The 16710-nt window shown below is 40.4% G+C and overlaps 1 protein-coding gene across 1 annotated transcript in view; it reads left to right on the top strand.

Annotated features, from left to right (window-relative positions):
• Glg1 (golgi glycoprotein 1) overlaps positions 1-16710 on the top strand; it is a 97762-nt gene that overhangs the window by 48130 nt on the left and 32922 nt on the right. Inside the window, exons 4-8 of the mRNA XM_057753370.1 lie at positions 697-912; positions 7451-7654; positions 8671-8742; positions 11053-11236; positions 12090-12304. Coding sequence (XP_057609353.1) covers positions 697-912; positions 7451-7654; positions 8671-8742; positions 11053-11236; positions 12090-12304 — 891 coding nt within the window. The remainder of the gene's footprint in view (positions 1-696; positions 913-7450; positions 7655-8670; positions 8743-11052; positions 11237-12089; positions 12305-16710) is intronic.

The raw sequence follows: 16710 nt of genomic DNA, 5'->3' as shown, positions 1-16710 counted from the left end.
CACCCACCCCAAGTTCCATGTCCCCTTCCCAGTGCCCCACCCTCTAGGAATCAGCATGTCTAGCTATCTAAAAACTCTTAAACCCTGCTCTTCCAGTTTTTATGGAGACTTCATTGTGTATCTAATATTAAAGTGGGTGGGGAAATCCAGCCAGACCTGTCAGCATTTTCTTGGTCTCTACAGCATTCTGTGGTATTGGCATGACCCCATGCAATAAGAGGGTTCTCATGGTCTAGTAGTACCAGGGAAGGATAGTTCAAGAGTTCAGAAAATGTAATAGCCATCTTCTAGTTTTGAAAGACAGGAAATGTTATGGCTTCTGTGTCCTGAATCAGGAAAGAGAAATCCCAGTTTCTATGACCTTGCTTGGGCCAGAGAGTCGGTGAGGAACCAAATTCTATGTCTCTACCATATCATGATATAACATCATCTTTCCTTAAAACCAATGTATTTCTAACATCCTCCTTTTTGTCTCTTATGTAAAGAGCTTTTAATGACTGAACTCAGGAGGCAGAAGCAAGTGAGATCTCTGAGTTGAAGGCTAGCCTGCTGTATAGAGAGTCCTAGGCTAGCCAGGGCTATATACTGAGATATTATCACCAGCAAAAACAATAACAAAATAAGTTTCTTGGTTTGAATGTGGTTTCTTGATTTTAAATGTGTAAAGTAGCTACTTTTTTTTTTTTTTTTGAACAGATTAAAGAATGTGCTGAAGAACCAGTTGGTAAAGGTTACATGGTTTCCTGCTTGGTGGATCACCGAGGCAACATAACTGAGTATCAATGTCACCAGTACATTACCAAAATGACAGCTATCATTTTCAGTGATTACCGTTTGATTTGTGGCTTCATGGATGACTGCAAAACTGATATCAACATTTTGAAATGTGGCAGTATCCGGCTGGGTGAAAAGGTATCTACCACATTTACTTTTCCAGTGAACCTATGAACTTGTAGATGAAAACCTTCGCAGAGCTCACATGGCAGAAAACTTGGACTTGAGGTGATAGAAAACGAACTTGTACAGACACTTCCTATGATCCAAGACTGACTTAGGGCATTTGTAGGTTGTAACAAAATACCTAATAGGAGTAGTTTAAGGAAGGATGGATGAATTTATTTGGACTTCCTGAGCAGATAACACAGAACTTGGGCTGATTGGTCGTATTCCAAACTGTTAGGAAACAGAGAGAAACAATACCCCTCCTCCACTTTTTCCTTTTTCTTTGTTTTTCAGTTCAAGACCTCTACACCCTTTTTCAAAGCACTCTTCTTTGAGTTAAAGCGCTCTGGAAATACCTTCACAGACATGCTCAGAGGATAAACCTCTGAGCGATTCTAAAGCACATCAGGTTACCAGTTAAGATTATTCATCATCACACAGCCCGCAGTAGTGGCACACGCCTTCAATCCCAGCACTGGGGAGGCAGAGGCAGGCCGATCTCTATGAGTCTGAGGCCAGCCTGGTCTACAGAATGAGTTCTAGGACAGCCAGGACTACACCGAGAAACAAAACAACAACAACAAAAGAGCAAAACAGAAAGAGATTCATCATCACTGTATTCATTGTGCTGTTTGCTGAAGTAGAGAGTTTAAGACAGTCGATGCTACTTCTCACTAGTAATAAGAAAAATGAACTGGTTAACTAAACTGATTATGATCAAGACAGAAAAGAAGTAACTGCTCAACTAGTTTCTTCCTTGGTACAGCCAGTCTTAATGTCTCAACCTTCCTAATGCTGCAACCCTTTAATATAGTTCTTCATGTTGTAGTGACCCCAATCATAAAGTTATTTTTGTTGCTACTTCAAAACTGTAGTTTTGCTACTGTTAATCTGTTTTCTGATAGGTTGAGAACCATTGTATTAGCCTGTTAAACAGGATATCACATTAGACATTTGGTTCTGGACTTGTTTGCTCAGCAAAAATGAAAGACATTCATGAAAAATGATGAGAGAAGTAGTCAAAGACCCGGCATCAGTTCTTAATTGCTGCTGCTCACAAATCTTTTTTGGTTTTTCGAGACAGGGTTTCTCTGTAGCTTTAGAGTCTGTCCTGGAACTAGCCTTGTAGACCAGGCTGGCCTGGAACTCAGCCTTGTAGACCAGGCTGGCCTCGAACTCACAGAGATCCGCCTGTCTCTGATTCCCCAGTGCTGGGATTAAAGGCGTGCGCCACCACCGCCCAGCTATGCTCACAAATCTTGATTAGAACCCAAGATGAAGAAGAAAAAAACCCTTTGTTTATTTGTCCTCTCTTTGTTTATGATTTGCAGACTTCTTTGACAAGTGAACCTTATTTGTGTTAGGACCGTGTGTCTGAAATGAAGGGTTTATTGTTGAGTATTATTTGCCTGTCGGCAAACCATGATGTTTCTTTACACAGCACAGGTTCCTGTGGTCTTGTCAATGTCTCTAAGTCAGCCTTCAAAGCTCTGTAATGTGGACAACTAAAGAAAGACTGGCTTGCCTTTCTTTTTTTTTTTTTTTTTTGGTTTTTCGAGACAGGGTTTCTCTGTAGCTTTGGAGCCTGTCCTGGAACTCCCTTTGTAGACCAGGCTGGCCTCGAACTCACAGAGATCCGCCTGCCTCTGCCTCCCGAGTGCTGGGATTAAAGGCGTGCGCCACCACCGCCCGGCTGGCTTGCCTTTCTTAACAAACTAACTATGGCACAAAACTATTTGAGTCACCCTGATAAATTTAGGAAACTCCTCTGACTTTGCTTAGGGTGTCATTACACCCTTTACTTAGGTGAAATTATATCTGATTCAAAAACTCATTTGTTATAAAATCTCCACACTAGTACCCTGACACCCTTCTCAGGAGTCTTGATACTTTTTACATTGTGTTCAGCAGTCATACAATATAGTTCACCTTTATGATAGTTTTGCTTGTTGCCTGTCAGAGCAATAGCTGATTAGCTTTCTGGACTGTCTGAATTACCAGTATAAAACCTGCTTTCATGCTGGTCTGTGGTGATGAATCCCAGCACTTTGGGGAGGCAGAGCTAGGGGGATCTTTGTGAGTTCGAGGAGCGCCTGGTCTACAGAGTGAGTTCTAGGACAGCCAAGGAAGGCTACATAGAGAAACCCTGTCTCAAGAAACAAAACAAAAAACAAACAAAAAAACCCATGATTTTAGCTGCACGTTTCTAAATCTGCAGTGGCTGGATCTAAAGGCCAAGAAAAATTGTTTATTTGGTTCTAATAAAATAACAAAGGATGCTTCCTTGAACCTTCCAGGTGTAGTACACTTGTATCATTTTTACTTTTGCTTCTTTGTTTGGAGACAAACTAATTTAGCCTAGGTTAGTTTCCCAAATGCTAGGATTATAGGTTTGTACAAACACACCCAATTAATTTTTCTCTTTTGATATAACTACCAATTAAGTGAAATTTCTCTTTATACACAGATCCATCTTCACATGCCAAGTTTTCTTATGCTCTAGGGGCGGTGATAAGGCCTCAGCCTCCCTCATTGACAAAAAAAATGTTCCTTCCTATGTAGTTTCCTCTAGGACCTCAGGGAATGTTTAATCCTCTAGGGCCAAACTTCAGATTTGCTGCCACTGAAACTGACCTCCAAGGCCCAGAGAAGAAAGGATTCATGGCTAATCTGTCCTCACCCTTCCTCTGTATAAGTATGTAAAATAATGTTATGATGTTCAACTTTAGTGATTTTTCCCCCCAAGATGAGTTTTAGAACAAAGAAGGTACATTTTCAAAACCTCTGGAATTTTCTAAGTAAATGTCGGAATGAAAGGGCAGGTCTCCAGAAGTGAAAGTACAGATGGCTCACATCATGAAGAAAAATAGGATGCCTAACAGAAATGCTTAGCTGTGGACTTTTGCTACAGCGTCCGGACGTCTGCACTTTTGTTAGTTATAGCAGTTTAGTAATCAGTTACCTTGAATAGTTGAAATAGTCTTTTCCTTCAGTCCACTGAAATAATCACAGGAAACTTAAAACTAGAGAATGGTAAAAACCCATCAGACTTTTAAATGCTTATCAAGACAGTATTTTTCAGACAATTTTTTTCTCATATATAATTATATAAAAATGTTGCATAATTAATAAAAATTTATTGAGTTTTAAGAGCATTCACTGCTCTTTCAGAGGACTTGTATTTGGTTTTCAGCATCCATGTCAGGCAGTTCACAGCTAAATCTAACTCCTGCTCCTGGAGATTTAATGCCTTTGGCCTCTGAAGGCATTAGCACTCATATATATAGCCCCCTATCTATTCCCCCCCCACACACAATTTAAAATAGAATAAATCTTTTTTTAAAAAAAATTGGCAGAAGATGGTGTCTGGTAGAATGACACAGAAGGTAAAGACATTTGCAATCTAATGACCAGAGTTCAGTTTCCTAGGTCCACATGAAGGAAGGAAAGAGCTGACTCCCATGAGTTATCCTCTGATCTTCACTTGGCACCTGTGCCATTCACACCCCAGCCCTCCCCTACACAGAGGCCTTGGTTTAATCTCTAGCACCATACAATTAAATAAATCTACCTGAGCATGGTGATGCACGCTTCTAATCCCAGCACATGGGATGCCGAGACCAGCAGATCTCTTGAGTTCAAGGCCAGCATGGATTGTGGTTTGTAAGCTGGTTTTCTTTACTTTATGTTTAAAAAACACCTGTGAGTGAGTACATGTGATTATTGTCTAGCTCCATCCATTTGCCTATAAGTCAAGCTGTCATTTTTTTCTGCTGTGTAGTACTCCATTGTGTAACCGTACCACATTTTCCTTATTCATTCTTTGGTCAGAGGGCATTTAGGTTGTTTCCAGGTCCTGGCTGTGACAAACAAAGCTGCTATAAACATAGTTGAGTACATGTCCTTGAGGCATGATTGAGCATCCTTTTGCTATGTGACCAAAAGTGGTATTACTGGGTCTTGAGGAAGGTTGTTTCCTAATTTTCTGAGAAATCGGCACACTGACATCCAAAGGGGTTGTACCAGCTTGCATTCCCACCAGCAATGCAGAAGTGTTCCCTTTCCCCCACAACCTCTCCAGCATAAGTTGTCATCAGTGTTTTTGATCTTGGCCACTCTAACAGTTGTAAGATGGAATCTCAGAGTTGTCTTGATTTGCATTTCTCTGATGACTAAGGATGTTGAACATTTCCTTAAGTGACTTTCAGCTATTTTAGATTCTTCTGTTGAGAGTTCTCTATTTAGGTCTGTACCCCATTTTTTAAATTGGATTGTTTGTTCTTTTGATGACCAATTTTTTGAGTTCTTTGTATATTTTGGAGATCAGAACACTGTCTAATGTGGAGTTAGTAAAGATCTTTTTCCATTCTGTAGGCTGTTGTTTTGTCTTGTTGACTGTGTCCTTTGCTTTACAGAAGCTTTTCCGTTTCAGGAGGTCCCATTTATTAATTGTTTCTCTCGGTGTCTGTGTTGATACAGCAAGCACTTTTCCTGCTTTCTTTTTCTTTTCTTTTTTTCCTCCTTTCTTTCTTTTTTAACTTTATTTTATGCGCATTGGTATAAAAGGATCAGATTGCCTAGAACTAGAGTTACAGACAGTTGTGAGCTGCCTTGTGGGTACTGGGAACTGAACTCTAGTCCTCTGGAAAAGCAGCCATTGTTCTTAACCACTAAGCCATCTCATCTTGGCAGCCCCCCCCCCCCCGCCTTTTTTTAAACAAGTCTTTGTGTAGCACAGGCTGGCATGGAATTTGCTAAGTAGCTGAGTGTGACCTGCTTTAGTTGCCATTCGTGATTTTGTGATTTATATTGTCCCAGGAATGGCGCCTAGAGTCTTTTGTAGGCTAAGTACTCTGTCATCTATGCCACATCCTCAGTACACCTTCCTTCCTTTCTCTTTTCTTTGTTTTTTGCTATTAAGCAGATAGAATTTCACATGAGCTAGACTGACCTCAAGCTTACTATATAGCTGAGGCTAGCTTTGACTCCTGACCCTCCAGCCTCTACCTCCAAGTTAGTGCTAAGATTATAGACCTGTCCCAGCATGCCCAGAAATTCTTTTTTGTTTGTTTGTTTGTTTTGTTTTGTTTTTGTTTTGTTTTTCAAGACAGGGTTTCTCTGTAGCTTTGGTGCCTGTCCCGGAACTAGCTCTTGTAGTCCAGGCTGGCCTCAAACTCACAGAGATCCGCCTGCCTCTGCCTCCCGAGTGCTGGGATTAAAGGCGTGCGCCACCACATCCCGGCTGCCCAGAAATTCTTAGAGCGTTACCCCATACAGCCTCCCAGTGCTGGGGATTGAATACATGAGCTGTGTCTATTAGGCTACCATTCAACCACTGACCCCAGCCATAGAGATAGTCACCATTGTCAAATATTTGTTTGTAATTCAGTTACCCAATGGACAGAACCAGATAGGAACTCAGAGTAACTTTGTAAATATCTTTTATTTTGAAAAAGTAGCCAGGTGTGGTGGTACATGCCTATAATCTCAATAATGTCAGTGCTTCTTTCTAATTGTTTATTTCTGTGTGTGTGTTTCTCTCTCAGTCTCTTCCCACTCTCACCTGCCGTGTGATGACACACATGGAGATAAGAGGAGAACTTGGGAGAGTGCCGTTTCTCATCCCACCAAGTGTTTAAGATTTTATTTATTTATTATGTATATAGTGTTCTGCCTGCATGTATATCTGCAGGCCAGAAGAAGGAACCATATCTCATTATAGGACAGTTGTGAACCACCATGTGGTTGCTGGGAATTGAACTCAGGATCTCTGGAAGAGGAACTAGTGCTTTTAACCACTGAGCTATCTCTCCAGCCCCAATGTCATTTCTTAAGAATTTCTGACCATATATATATATATACAAACTAAATAAATAACTTAGAAAACTTTAAAGCCTACTGTTTTAATAGGAGGGAAGAGCTCCATAAAAATATAAGAACTCAAGACCTTATTATTAGTGCTAAACTATACCAAAATTCCTAGGACTTCAGGGCTGAAGAGTTGACTCTTGTTAAGAGTTCTTCTGCTCTTGCAGAAGATCAGAGTTCAATACCCAACACTTTGTTAGGTAGTTCTCAAGCATCTGTAACTCCAGCTCCAGGGGACATGATATCTTCTTCTGGCCTCCACAGGGACCCATACACATATGCAAATACAGATACATACATACAAATAAATAAAACTTTTTAAAAAAAATCTTAAGAATAATTTCTAAGAATCCTATTTTCCATTTATAACGTGTGTATGTGTGTGAGTGTAAGAGAGATAGACCCATGGAGGCCAGGAAGCTTTGGATCTCCTGGAGCTGGAGTTAGGAACAATTGTGAATCACCTGCATAAGTAGTAGGAACTGAATCCAGATCCTCTGCTAGACCAGAATGTGATTCTTAACTGCTGAACCAACTCTCCAGTCTGTACACACTCCCGTCCTCCCCACCTTTTTTTGAAGAGCAACTGTTTATTTGATCTCTGTATGGTGAAAGATTTAAAATATCCTTGCTATTTTAGGATGCACATTCACAAGGTGAGGTGGTATCGTGTTTGGAAAAAGGCCTGGTGAAAGAAGCAGAAGAAAAAGAGCCGAAGATTCAAGTCTCTGAACTCTGCAAGAAAGCCATTCTCCGGGTGGCTGAGCTGTCCTCGGATGACTTTCATTTAGACCGTCATTTGTATTTTGCTTGCCGAGATGATCGGGAGCGCTTTTGTGAAAATGTGAGTCACTATGAATCTGTTTTTCTTTTTTTTAAATATCTGTAGTTCTGTATTCCAGAATGAAATACACCATCACAAACAGGCACAAATAGGAAAACCAGTAAAGTAGAAGATGGAATTGGTCCCAAGGTACAAAAAATAGTGTTGAATGCTCAGTCTTGAAGATATAACAACATGTAACTAACAGTTTGTTTCTGACAGTCTGAATACATTATTTTTCTACTTTCTCTTACCTTTTAATTTCAGGGTTTTGTTTTTGTTTTAAAACAGGCCGTCTCTACATAGCCCTGTCTATTCTAGAAGTCACTATATAGCCCAGGCTGATGTTGAGCTCACAGAGATCCATTTATCTCTACCTTTGTCCTCTGCCTTCATAGTGCTGGAATTAAAAGCAAGGGCCACCGTGCTGGGCACAATTTCAGTTCTTCAAAACCTATTTTGTCGACAGTGAGTTGATGGCACACGCTTTATTCCCAGCTCTCAAGTAAAATAGACAGTAGTCAGGTTTGGTGGCAGGGACAGGTAGATCTTGTAAGTTGGAGGCCAGTCTGGTCTATAGATTTTCAGGACAGCTAGGGTTGCACAGAGATATACTGTCTCAAAACAAATAAAAAATTATCTACCTTTAAAACCTTATCCTTGGCTAGAGCTTGGCCTGCTGATTTCATGAGACAACTTCCAGTCCCCTTCCTTTTTTTCCCTATGCAGAGAATCGAATGCAGTCCCTTACACGTTAGACCCCGAAGCTTTGTACACACGTCACTGATCTCTTTTCTGACTCAGCAAAGGACTGAGTGACCTCTGTGTCCTCCCTTTCTACATGCCGTTCTGAATTTTTAGTGTTAACTATCAGAGCCACTGTTTATAAAGTCTAACTGACTCTGGTATCAAATTTAAGAGACTCACTTGAGTTTTCTAATTAACAGTGTATTTAATAAAGGTTCTGTATAAGACTGGGTATATCATAACATAACTACTTAACTAATAGTGATCATCGTGTATGTTTTCTCTTGCAGACACAAGCTGGGGAAGGAAGAGTGTATAAATGTCTTTTTAACCATAAATTTGAAGAATCCATGAGTGAAAAGGTACCACTTTGAAGGGAACTATTTATTTACTATGTTATAAAGCTTCAACAAACTTTAGTTTCTTTATTTGGTTTAGATTTGGGTGATTGTTTCTGGAACATAATCTCATACCCCAGACTGTCCTCAAACTCAGGATGGAGCCAAGGGTGACCTTGAAGTCCTGATTCTCTTTCTTTTACCTCCCAAATTCTGGGATTCACATGTGCCACCACTCCTGGCTTTTAGAACATTCTCTGACACGGTTGTCTTGTGGTCTTTCCAAAGGGTTGATATCAAAACACCACCCACATACTCAGATACCAAATATCAGAGGGTGGTCAGTCAAGTTTCTTATACAAAATAGCATAGTTTTTGTATAATAACCTATGCACATTCTCCTGTGAAGTTTAAGTGTCTAGATTGCTTAAAATGCCTCACTTGCCAGGTGGTGATGCAAGCACCTTTAATCCCAGCACTCATGAGGGAGAGGCAAGTGGATCTCTGAGTTTGAAGCCAGCCTGGTCTACAAAGCAAGTTCCAGGGCAGCCAGGGCTACACAGAGTAATCGTTTCTCAAAAAAACAAAATGTGTGTGTGTGTGTATACATGTGTGTATATATCTCACACTGTGGATGAGGTGATAACTGCAGTGATTGTTGCTACATTATATTGTTCAGGGGGTAGTGACTAGAAGATTATCTGTATATAATTGGTACAAACACAATTTTTTTACTCCAAAATAATTCCAATCTATGGATCCACAGAACTGACTTTACCAAGGTATGAATTACTGATAGAGCATATACTCTCCAGAGCTGAGACACTTGTTTAAGTGCATTGAGTATATTTAGGCACCTGGTGTGATTGCACGTGCCTGTGATAGAAGGCACTCAGAAGGCGAAGGCACGAGGGTCTGAAGTTTGAGGCCAGTCACAGTACATAGTAATAGTCCATCTTAAAAAGCAAGTAAGACCTGACAGGATCGCTCAGAGAATAAAGGCACCTGCCTCCAAGCCAGATGACCTGAATTCATCCAAAATCCACATGATTGAAGGAGAAACTCAACCTTTGCAGGTTGCTCTCTGGTCTTCACATACATGTTGTGGTGCACCCACCTACCCCCCCCCACTCACATACAAAGTAAATAATTTTTTTTTTTTGAGACAGGGTTTCTCTGTGGTTTTGGAGCCTGTCCTGGAACTAGCTCTTGTAGACCAGGCTGGTCTCAAACTCACAGAGATCCGCCTGCCTCTGCCTCCCAAGTGCTGGGATAAAAGGCGTGTGCCACCACCGCCCGGCAAATAAATAAATTTTAAAAAATATATTTGTCTTAAACCAAGAAAACAACACTTAAATTGCGATGCTTATACAGTGAGAAGTCATTTGAGATTAAAATTGGAGAAATTTTTAAGTGAGAACCAAGTTAATATCAGCTCTGCATACTCAGGTAGTGTATGCTAACCATCCTAATATCCTTCACTGGTAGCCAGCTGTTTGATTTTTTTTTTCTTAATTTATTATGTATATAGTGTTCTGGGCACCAGAGCTCATTATAATGGGTGTGAGCCATCATGTGGTTGCTGGGAATTGAACTCAGGACCTCCAGAACAGCAGTCAGTTCTCTTAACCTCTGAGCCATCTCTCCAACCCAGCTGTTTAAATTTTTCAGTATTATCTCCTTAAATGTTCTTATTACCCTTAGTCCTGTAGTGACAGGACTTTTTGATGCTTTGAAAAGTAATTTTGCAATTCTATGTTTTGATTTCTTATACAGCTCAAGTATTTACTGTCTTTAGAGTAAACAGAAAGTCTGTTCAACAGCACAGCTGTCACTTAGTTCTTGTGAAATTTATACCAGGAGTATGGCTGAATAGGAAAGAATCCTTTGTGTCAAGTTTAGTGTATTAGGACCCAGCAGACATCTATGTGTTGCCCTTCCAGCAACAATTAACAGTTCACCACCAGATTCCAGAGTTTCCCATTGATTTACTCCTAATTCTTTTCATACTGTTCATCTATTTTTTGTATATGAATGTTTTGCCTGTGTGCATGTATGTGTATGTTGGCAGAAGTTAGAAGAGGGTCAGAATTCCTGGAAATGGAGTTATAGAATGCTGTGAGCTATCGTGTAGGTGCTGGGAATGGAACCTGGGTCCTCTGGAAGAGCTACAAGTGCTCTTAACTGCTGAATCATCCCTCCAGACGCTAGAGCCAGATTTTGCATTTTGGTAAAAAGTACAGTTGTTGACTTGCATGGTTCTGAGTGTCTTCTGCTTATCAGATTACTGAGCCATGTTAAGTGGTCTCACCTCCCCTTACACTCTTTCCTCAGTGTAGAGAAGCACTAACTACACGCCAAAAGCTCATTGCCCAGGATTATAAAGTCAGTTATTCACTGGCCAAATCCTGTAAGAGTGACTTGAAGAAATACCGGTGCAATGTGGAAAACCTTCCTCGGTCCCGGGAAGCCAGGCTCTCCTACCTTCTGATGTGCCTGGAGTCAGCTGTGCACAGAGGTGATTAATGTTTCCTTCAGCTCTTACCTCTCATTCCTTCTCAGTCCCCTTCTGAAGCTTCTCGTGCCTATAACTAGTCATTTCCTACTGTTTCTTTCAGACCTTTTAATTTGTGCAATGGCTACTGAAGCATTCTTTAGAAGAGTGGGATAACGTTACACGAGTTTTAGGTCAGAGTGATCTGACTTTAAATTATGACTCTAAATTATATCATTAAACTAACTGACTGGATAACCTATGTGTTTAGATTGGGGGGAAATTATTAGGAGGTAGGTCTTGTTGCTTTTTTCAGTTTTCCCTGATCACTTTTATAGCTCAAAAACGTGGGAGAACTGCTGTGATACTTGAAAGATAGTTTTGTTTGGTTTGGTTTTTTTGTTTGTTTGTTTTTCACAAACATTAGCTGTTTGGGGCAATAGGGATTATTCTATGGGTTTCTTTACTGCCCTCAATAGTTTTCTTATTAATAAGACATCTAGGGATACACACACACACACATATATGTATAAATGTAGTTCAGTGCTAAGTGCTATGTAACATGAATGAGGCCACCACCCCCCCAATCAAAAAAAGGAAAGGGGGATAAAGGACTTTATTTGGCAAAACATTTGCATTATTAGTTCATAAGGTCTGTAATGTACAACCCTGCAGTTGTAAACCTGGGTCTCTAGAGACTATGTTTGCTTTATGCTGCTGAAGCTTTTGCCAACTTCTAAGCATTTCAATGTAGTAGATATAAATTTAATCCAGAAAGGAAACGGCTTATTCTTTTGCATACAGAAAAGTGCATTAAGTGTAGAGATTACCGGTCCTCAAGCTCACTTTTCATAGCTGTATGACTTACCCCTAACAGGGCGACAGGTGAGCAGTGAGTGCCAAGGGGAGATGTTGGATTATCGACGCATGCTGATGGAAGATTTCTCTCTGAGTCCTGAGATCATCCTGAGCTGCCGAGGGGAGATTGAACACCACTGTTCTGGACTCCATCGAAAAGGGCGAACCCTCCACTGTCTGATGAAAGTAGTGCGGGGTGAAAAGGGGAACCTTGGAATGAACTGCCAGCAGGCGGTAAGGAAAAATATTTCTACTGCCACCTTGGCTGTTGTCTTAGGATTACTGTTGCTGTGATGAAACACCATAACCAATCCAACCTGGGGAGAAAGGGTTTATTTTAAATACTTACTCTTTTCATATTGTAGTTAATCGTTGAACAAAGTCAAGGCAGGAACTCAAGCAGGAATCTAGAGGCAGCAACTAATGTAGAGGCCATAGAGGACTGCTGCTTACTTACTTGTCCCTTCTGGCTTGCTCAGCTGACTTTATTATAGAACCCAGGACCACCTCACTAGAGGTGACACCACCCACAATCACCCGGGCCCTCCCACATCAATCATCAATTAAAAAATGCCCTATAGACTTGCATACAGCCGGGTCTTATGGAGGCTCCTCCTCTCAAATGACTCTAGCCTGTGTCAGGTTGACGTAAACTAGCCAGAACAGCTGTCACATTTTATCAGCCAGGAACCTGACAGGCAGTTTCTCTGGATTTACTCCTCACATCACAGTGAATACCAGGTACTAATGATAGACAAAATTATTGTTTCTATGGGCAGGTTTTATTAAGGATGTAGAAGTTGCTGCACTTCAAAGCTCAAATCCATAATCAATAAAAACAGCTCTGGAGTTGCTTATTTTTTTTCCTGTTTCTAAAGAACTTGCCAAATTGGATTACTAAACACAGAAAGAATAAAGGCAAATCGGTTTCTGCAAAATCAAGGAAGGCTGTTAGCAGAAGAGAACTTGCCTGTCTTAACAAGTTTGATTGAGTTGAAATTGAGAGTTGACATGAATGGAAAATTTCTGGCAGTTTCTTTTGTTCCTTTTTTACTCATATGCTGCAAGCCTGAAACGTTTCCAGAATTACACTGTCTTTATTAATTAAACCAAGGCAACTATGAATAGAAGGGTCTTTATTTCACTGGCTCCAAACTTTGCAGGAAAGGATGTAAAGGTGGTTGGGAGAAGATAAATAAAGTAACTCTTAATTCAGTGTTCATAAGCAAGCAATCCAATAACTGAAGATCAGAATAGAGTCATCAAAATACTTTATAGTGCCTTTGTCTCATTACCTTTGTCCACCTTTGTTACTTTTTTTGAATAATAAATCCCTTGTGCAATTTAGAATACCAAATACAACAGTAGCACCCTGTACAGTGACTTTCCCTTTAGGAAGCATGAACGGTACTTTAGTTTTATAACTAAAGTGTCACTTTAGAAAACCACTATTTGGAGCTGGAAAGATGGCTCAGCAGTTAAGAGCACTGGCTGTTCTTCCACTGAACCCACATGACAGCTCACAACTGTTGCTCCAAGATCTGACACCCTCATATAGATATACATGCAGGCAGAACACCAGTGCACATAATATCAAAATAAATAGTTTACAAAAAAGAAAACCACATTTTATTTTATACTTTGCTTTTGGTATTGTTATTAAACACTAAGTATTACTTGAGTTTTATTTTCTAACCAATCATGTAAAAATCAGAATTTCAGTCTAACAAAATTTGATAGTCTGAAACACAAGCTTATATAAGCTTGGATATTGGAGTAAAATTTTACCTTAGCTTCTGTTCACCCTGACTCAGTAGATAGCATTGTGCAGCTGCATAATGTATCTTGTGGTGGGGTGAAAAGACAGCTGCAGACTCTTCTCTAAAATAGCAAAGTCAGCTAGTAGGAGGCTTCTGGACCTACTGTGGACTGAGTTGTTGAAGATCAGTTCCTCTGTAGTCCTCCTGATGGCTGTTGCCCTCGGTGTCCTCCATGCCAATGAGTGTGCCTGGCTGCAGTCCAGGATGACTCAGGAGACAGCCTCTGCTGGGTTTGCTTTGCATCCTTAATTCCATCTAGAAAGGCTGTGGAGGGAGGGTAGGGGGAAAATTATCTCTCCTCAGCCTACAGCTGCTGTAAAGTGTTCAGGAAAGGAAAATAGACTGGACTCAACTTTATTTTAAGGCACCTTGTTCACTCCCTGAAAGTGAGCTTGTTGAAAGAACTAGTGACTTAGTTTCAAAGTTAAGTGAGTGCCACCCACTTCACCCTTTCTGCCCAGAAAAGGTGCTTTCCAAACCCCAGAGGGTAGCCACAAATAGTGAACTGTGTGGTTTTGACTGCATTAAGACTGCTTAGGAAAGAAACATTTCGTTTTTATTGTACGGTTGTTGTTTGTTTGTTTTTAATCACAAAAACTAAAGGCATTTCTCCAAAGGGAGAGAGTCTTCCATCATCTTCTGTATTATCCATCCTTAAAATGATGAATGCTTTAAAGCAATTCTTTTGGACTTCTTTTCATTTTGAAAGTTTTCTTTCTTAACACAGCGGATTTGAATTAATTTAGTGATCTGTTAACAGTCATCAGCAAGTACTGAGCTGTAAAGCATATGGATAATTATTATCTTAATGAGTATATGCTCCTCAAATTTACCACAGTCACCAACTATTGTCTTGGGCTATGATTAATGGGGTTTAGCCTGTGCTTTCTCACACCAGGGATAACTGCACAGTATTCTCCAGGCAAAGTCTCTCCGAAGCTTTTCTTTAATTCCAGGGCCTGGAATATATACGCAATCATAGCATCAGTTTATAGCGTTTTGTTTTTGCTTTTGCTTTTTTTGAGGCAGGGTTTCTCTATAGACCAGGCAGGCCTTGAACTCAAACATATGCCTACCTCTGCCTCCCTAGTGCTGGGATTAAAGGCATGTTCCACCATGTCCCAGCCAGAAAATGTCCCAATTCTTCCTCTTCTTCTTTTTTAAGATTTATTTACTTTATGAATATGAGTGTTCTATCTGCACATATGCCTTTATGTCAGAAGAGAGCATCAAATCCCACTTTATAGGATTGTGAGCCACCATGTGGTTGCTGGGAATTGAACTCAGAACCTCCAGCCCAAAACTATCCAATTCTTAAGGTGTGTCGGGGGGGGGAGATTTAAACGAGTAAGGGTCGTAATTTTCTGTTTTTCTTTCTCACATTTAAGATTTCGACTCTACAACCCCGTATGTCATCCATCCGTAGTAATAATGGTCTTCCATCTATAAAATGCTTTCCAATTTACCTTGTCTTTTTTTCATGTAGTATTAATTTTTGTTTGCCTTTGTGTTGTTTGTTTGTTTTGGGATCTCAGTGTGTATCCCTGGATGTCCTAGAATTCTAAACCAGGCTGATCTTGAACTCAACAGAGGTCTCTGCATCCTAAGTACTCTGGTTAAAGATGTGCACCACCACACTTGGCTGTTTCTTAAAATGTGCAGTTAAGGCCCGAGTGGTGGCACACACATTTAATTCCATCACTCAGGAGATAGAGGACGGTGGATCTCTGAGTTCGAGGCCAGCCTGGTCTAAAGAGCAAGTTATAAAACGGTCAGGACTACACAGAGGAATTCTATCTCAAAAAAAATAAAATAAAATTCTGCAGTTAAAAGAACTAAAATTTGGCCAGGCTGTGGCTGTGTACACCTTTAGTCCCAGCACTCAAGCACTCAAGAGGCAGAGGCAGGCAGATCTCTTAAGTTTGAGGCCAGCCTGGTCTCCAGAGCAAGTTCTAGGACAACCAGGACTACATAGGGAAACCTGTCCCCTCCCAGGTGTGTGTGGGGGAACCTAAAACTTGTGGGGATGGAGAGTTGTCTCTGGGATTAAACACATCCACATTATGCCTTGAAACATTTGTAACTTTAGACCTAGGGGATCTGACACCCTCTTCTGGCATTCATAGGTGCTGTGTTGCATAGGTTGCTCAGATATTCATTTAGGCAAACCACTCATTCATAAAATAAAAGTACAGGGAAAAAAGTAGAGAGAGATAATGGGAGAACTTAGAGTCAGATGAACTTGTCTAGTTCTCAAAGCTGTTGTTACACTGGAACAGAACCATTAATTGAGCTTGGGTCTTCTGATCCAGTTTCTTCAGTGCTCCACTCTGAGGTGCCTGTTTTCCTGCCTTCATTCCACAATAAAGGATGAGTCAAGCACAAGTAGATGAGAAGGAATGTATTCTCAGTTTCCTGTGCTTTACAACAAACATTTGTGATCCTTAAGGTATAAATATTGTTGGAAAAAGTAAGAAATTGTAACCATTCTTGTTTTCTTATTTTTGTTTTGCTTTCTCTGTGTATCCCTGGCTGTCCTGGAACCTCACTCTAGACTGTAACTCAAAGATCATCCTGTTGTGCTGGGATCAAAGGTGTACACCATCACCACCCATCACATTCTTGTTTTCTAATTCCAACTGTGAGTTAATTGAAATCTCTCACATCTGCCTTAATAAAACACTGTATACTTGTGTACCAGTGTTGCTGCAGCAAAATTTACAGCCTTGTTAGAATCAGATTCAGCTCTAATTAGAGCTGTCTTTTGTTCTTTTCAACTCTGGCTTCCATCTAAGCAGCAGGTTGAGAAATCTGATTAGT

The sequence above is a fragment of the Chionomys nivalis genome, chromosome 21 (genome assembly GCF_950005125.1).
Source record: "Chionomys nivalis chromosome 21, mChiNiv1.1, whole genome shotgun sequence".
Lineage (NCBI taxonomy): Eukaryota > Metazoa > Chordata > Mammalia > Rodentia > Cricetidae > Chionomys > Chionomys nivalis.
The sequence above is the reverse complement of the archived record's forward strand: the minus strand, read 5'-3'. Positions and strand labels throughout refer to the sequence as shown.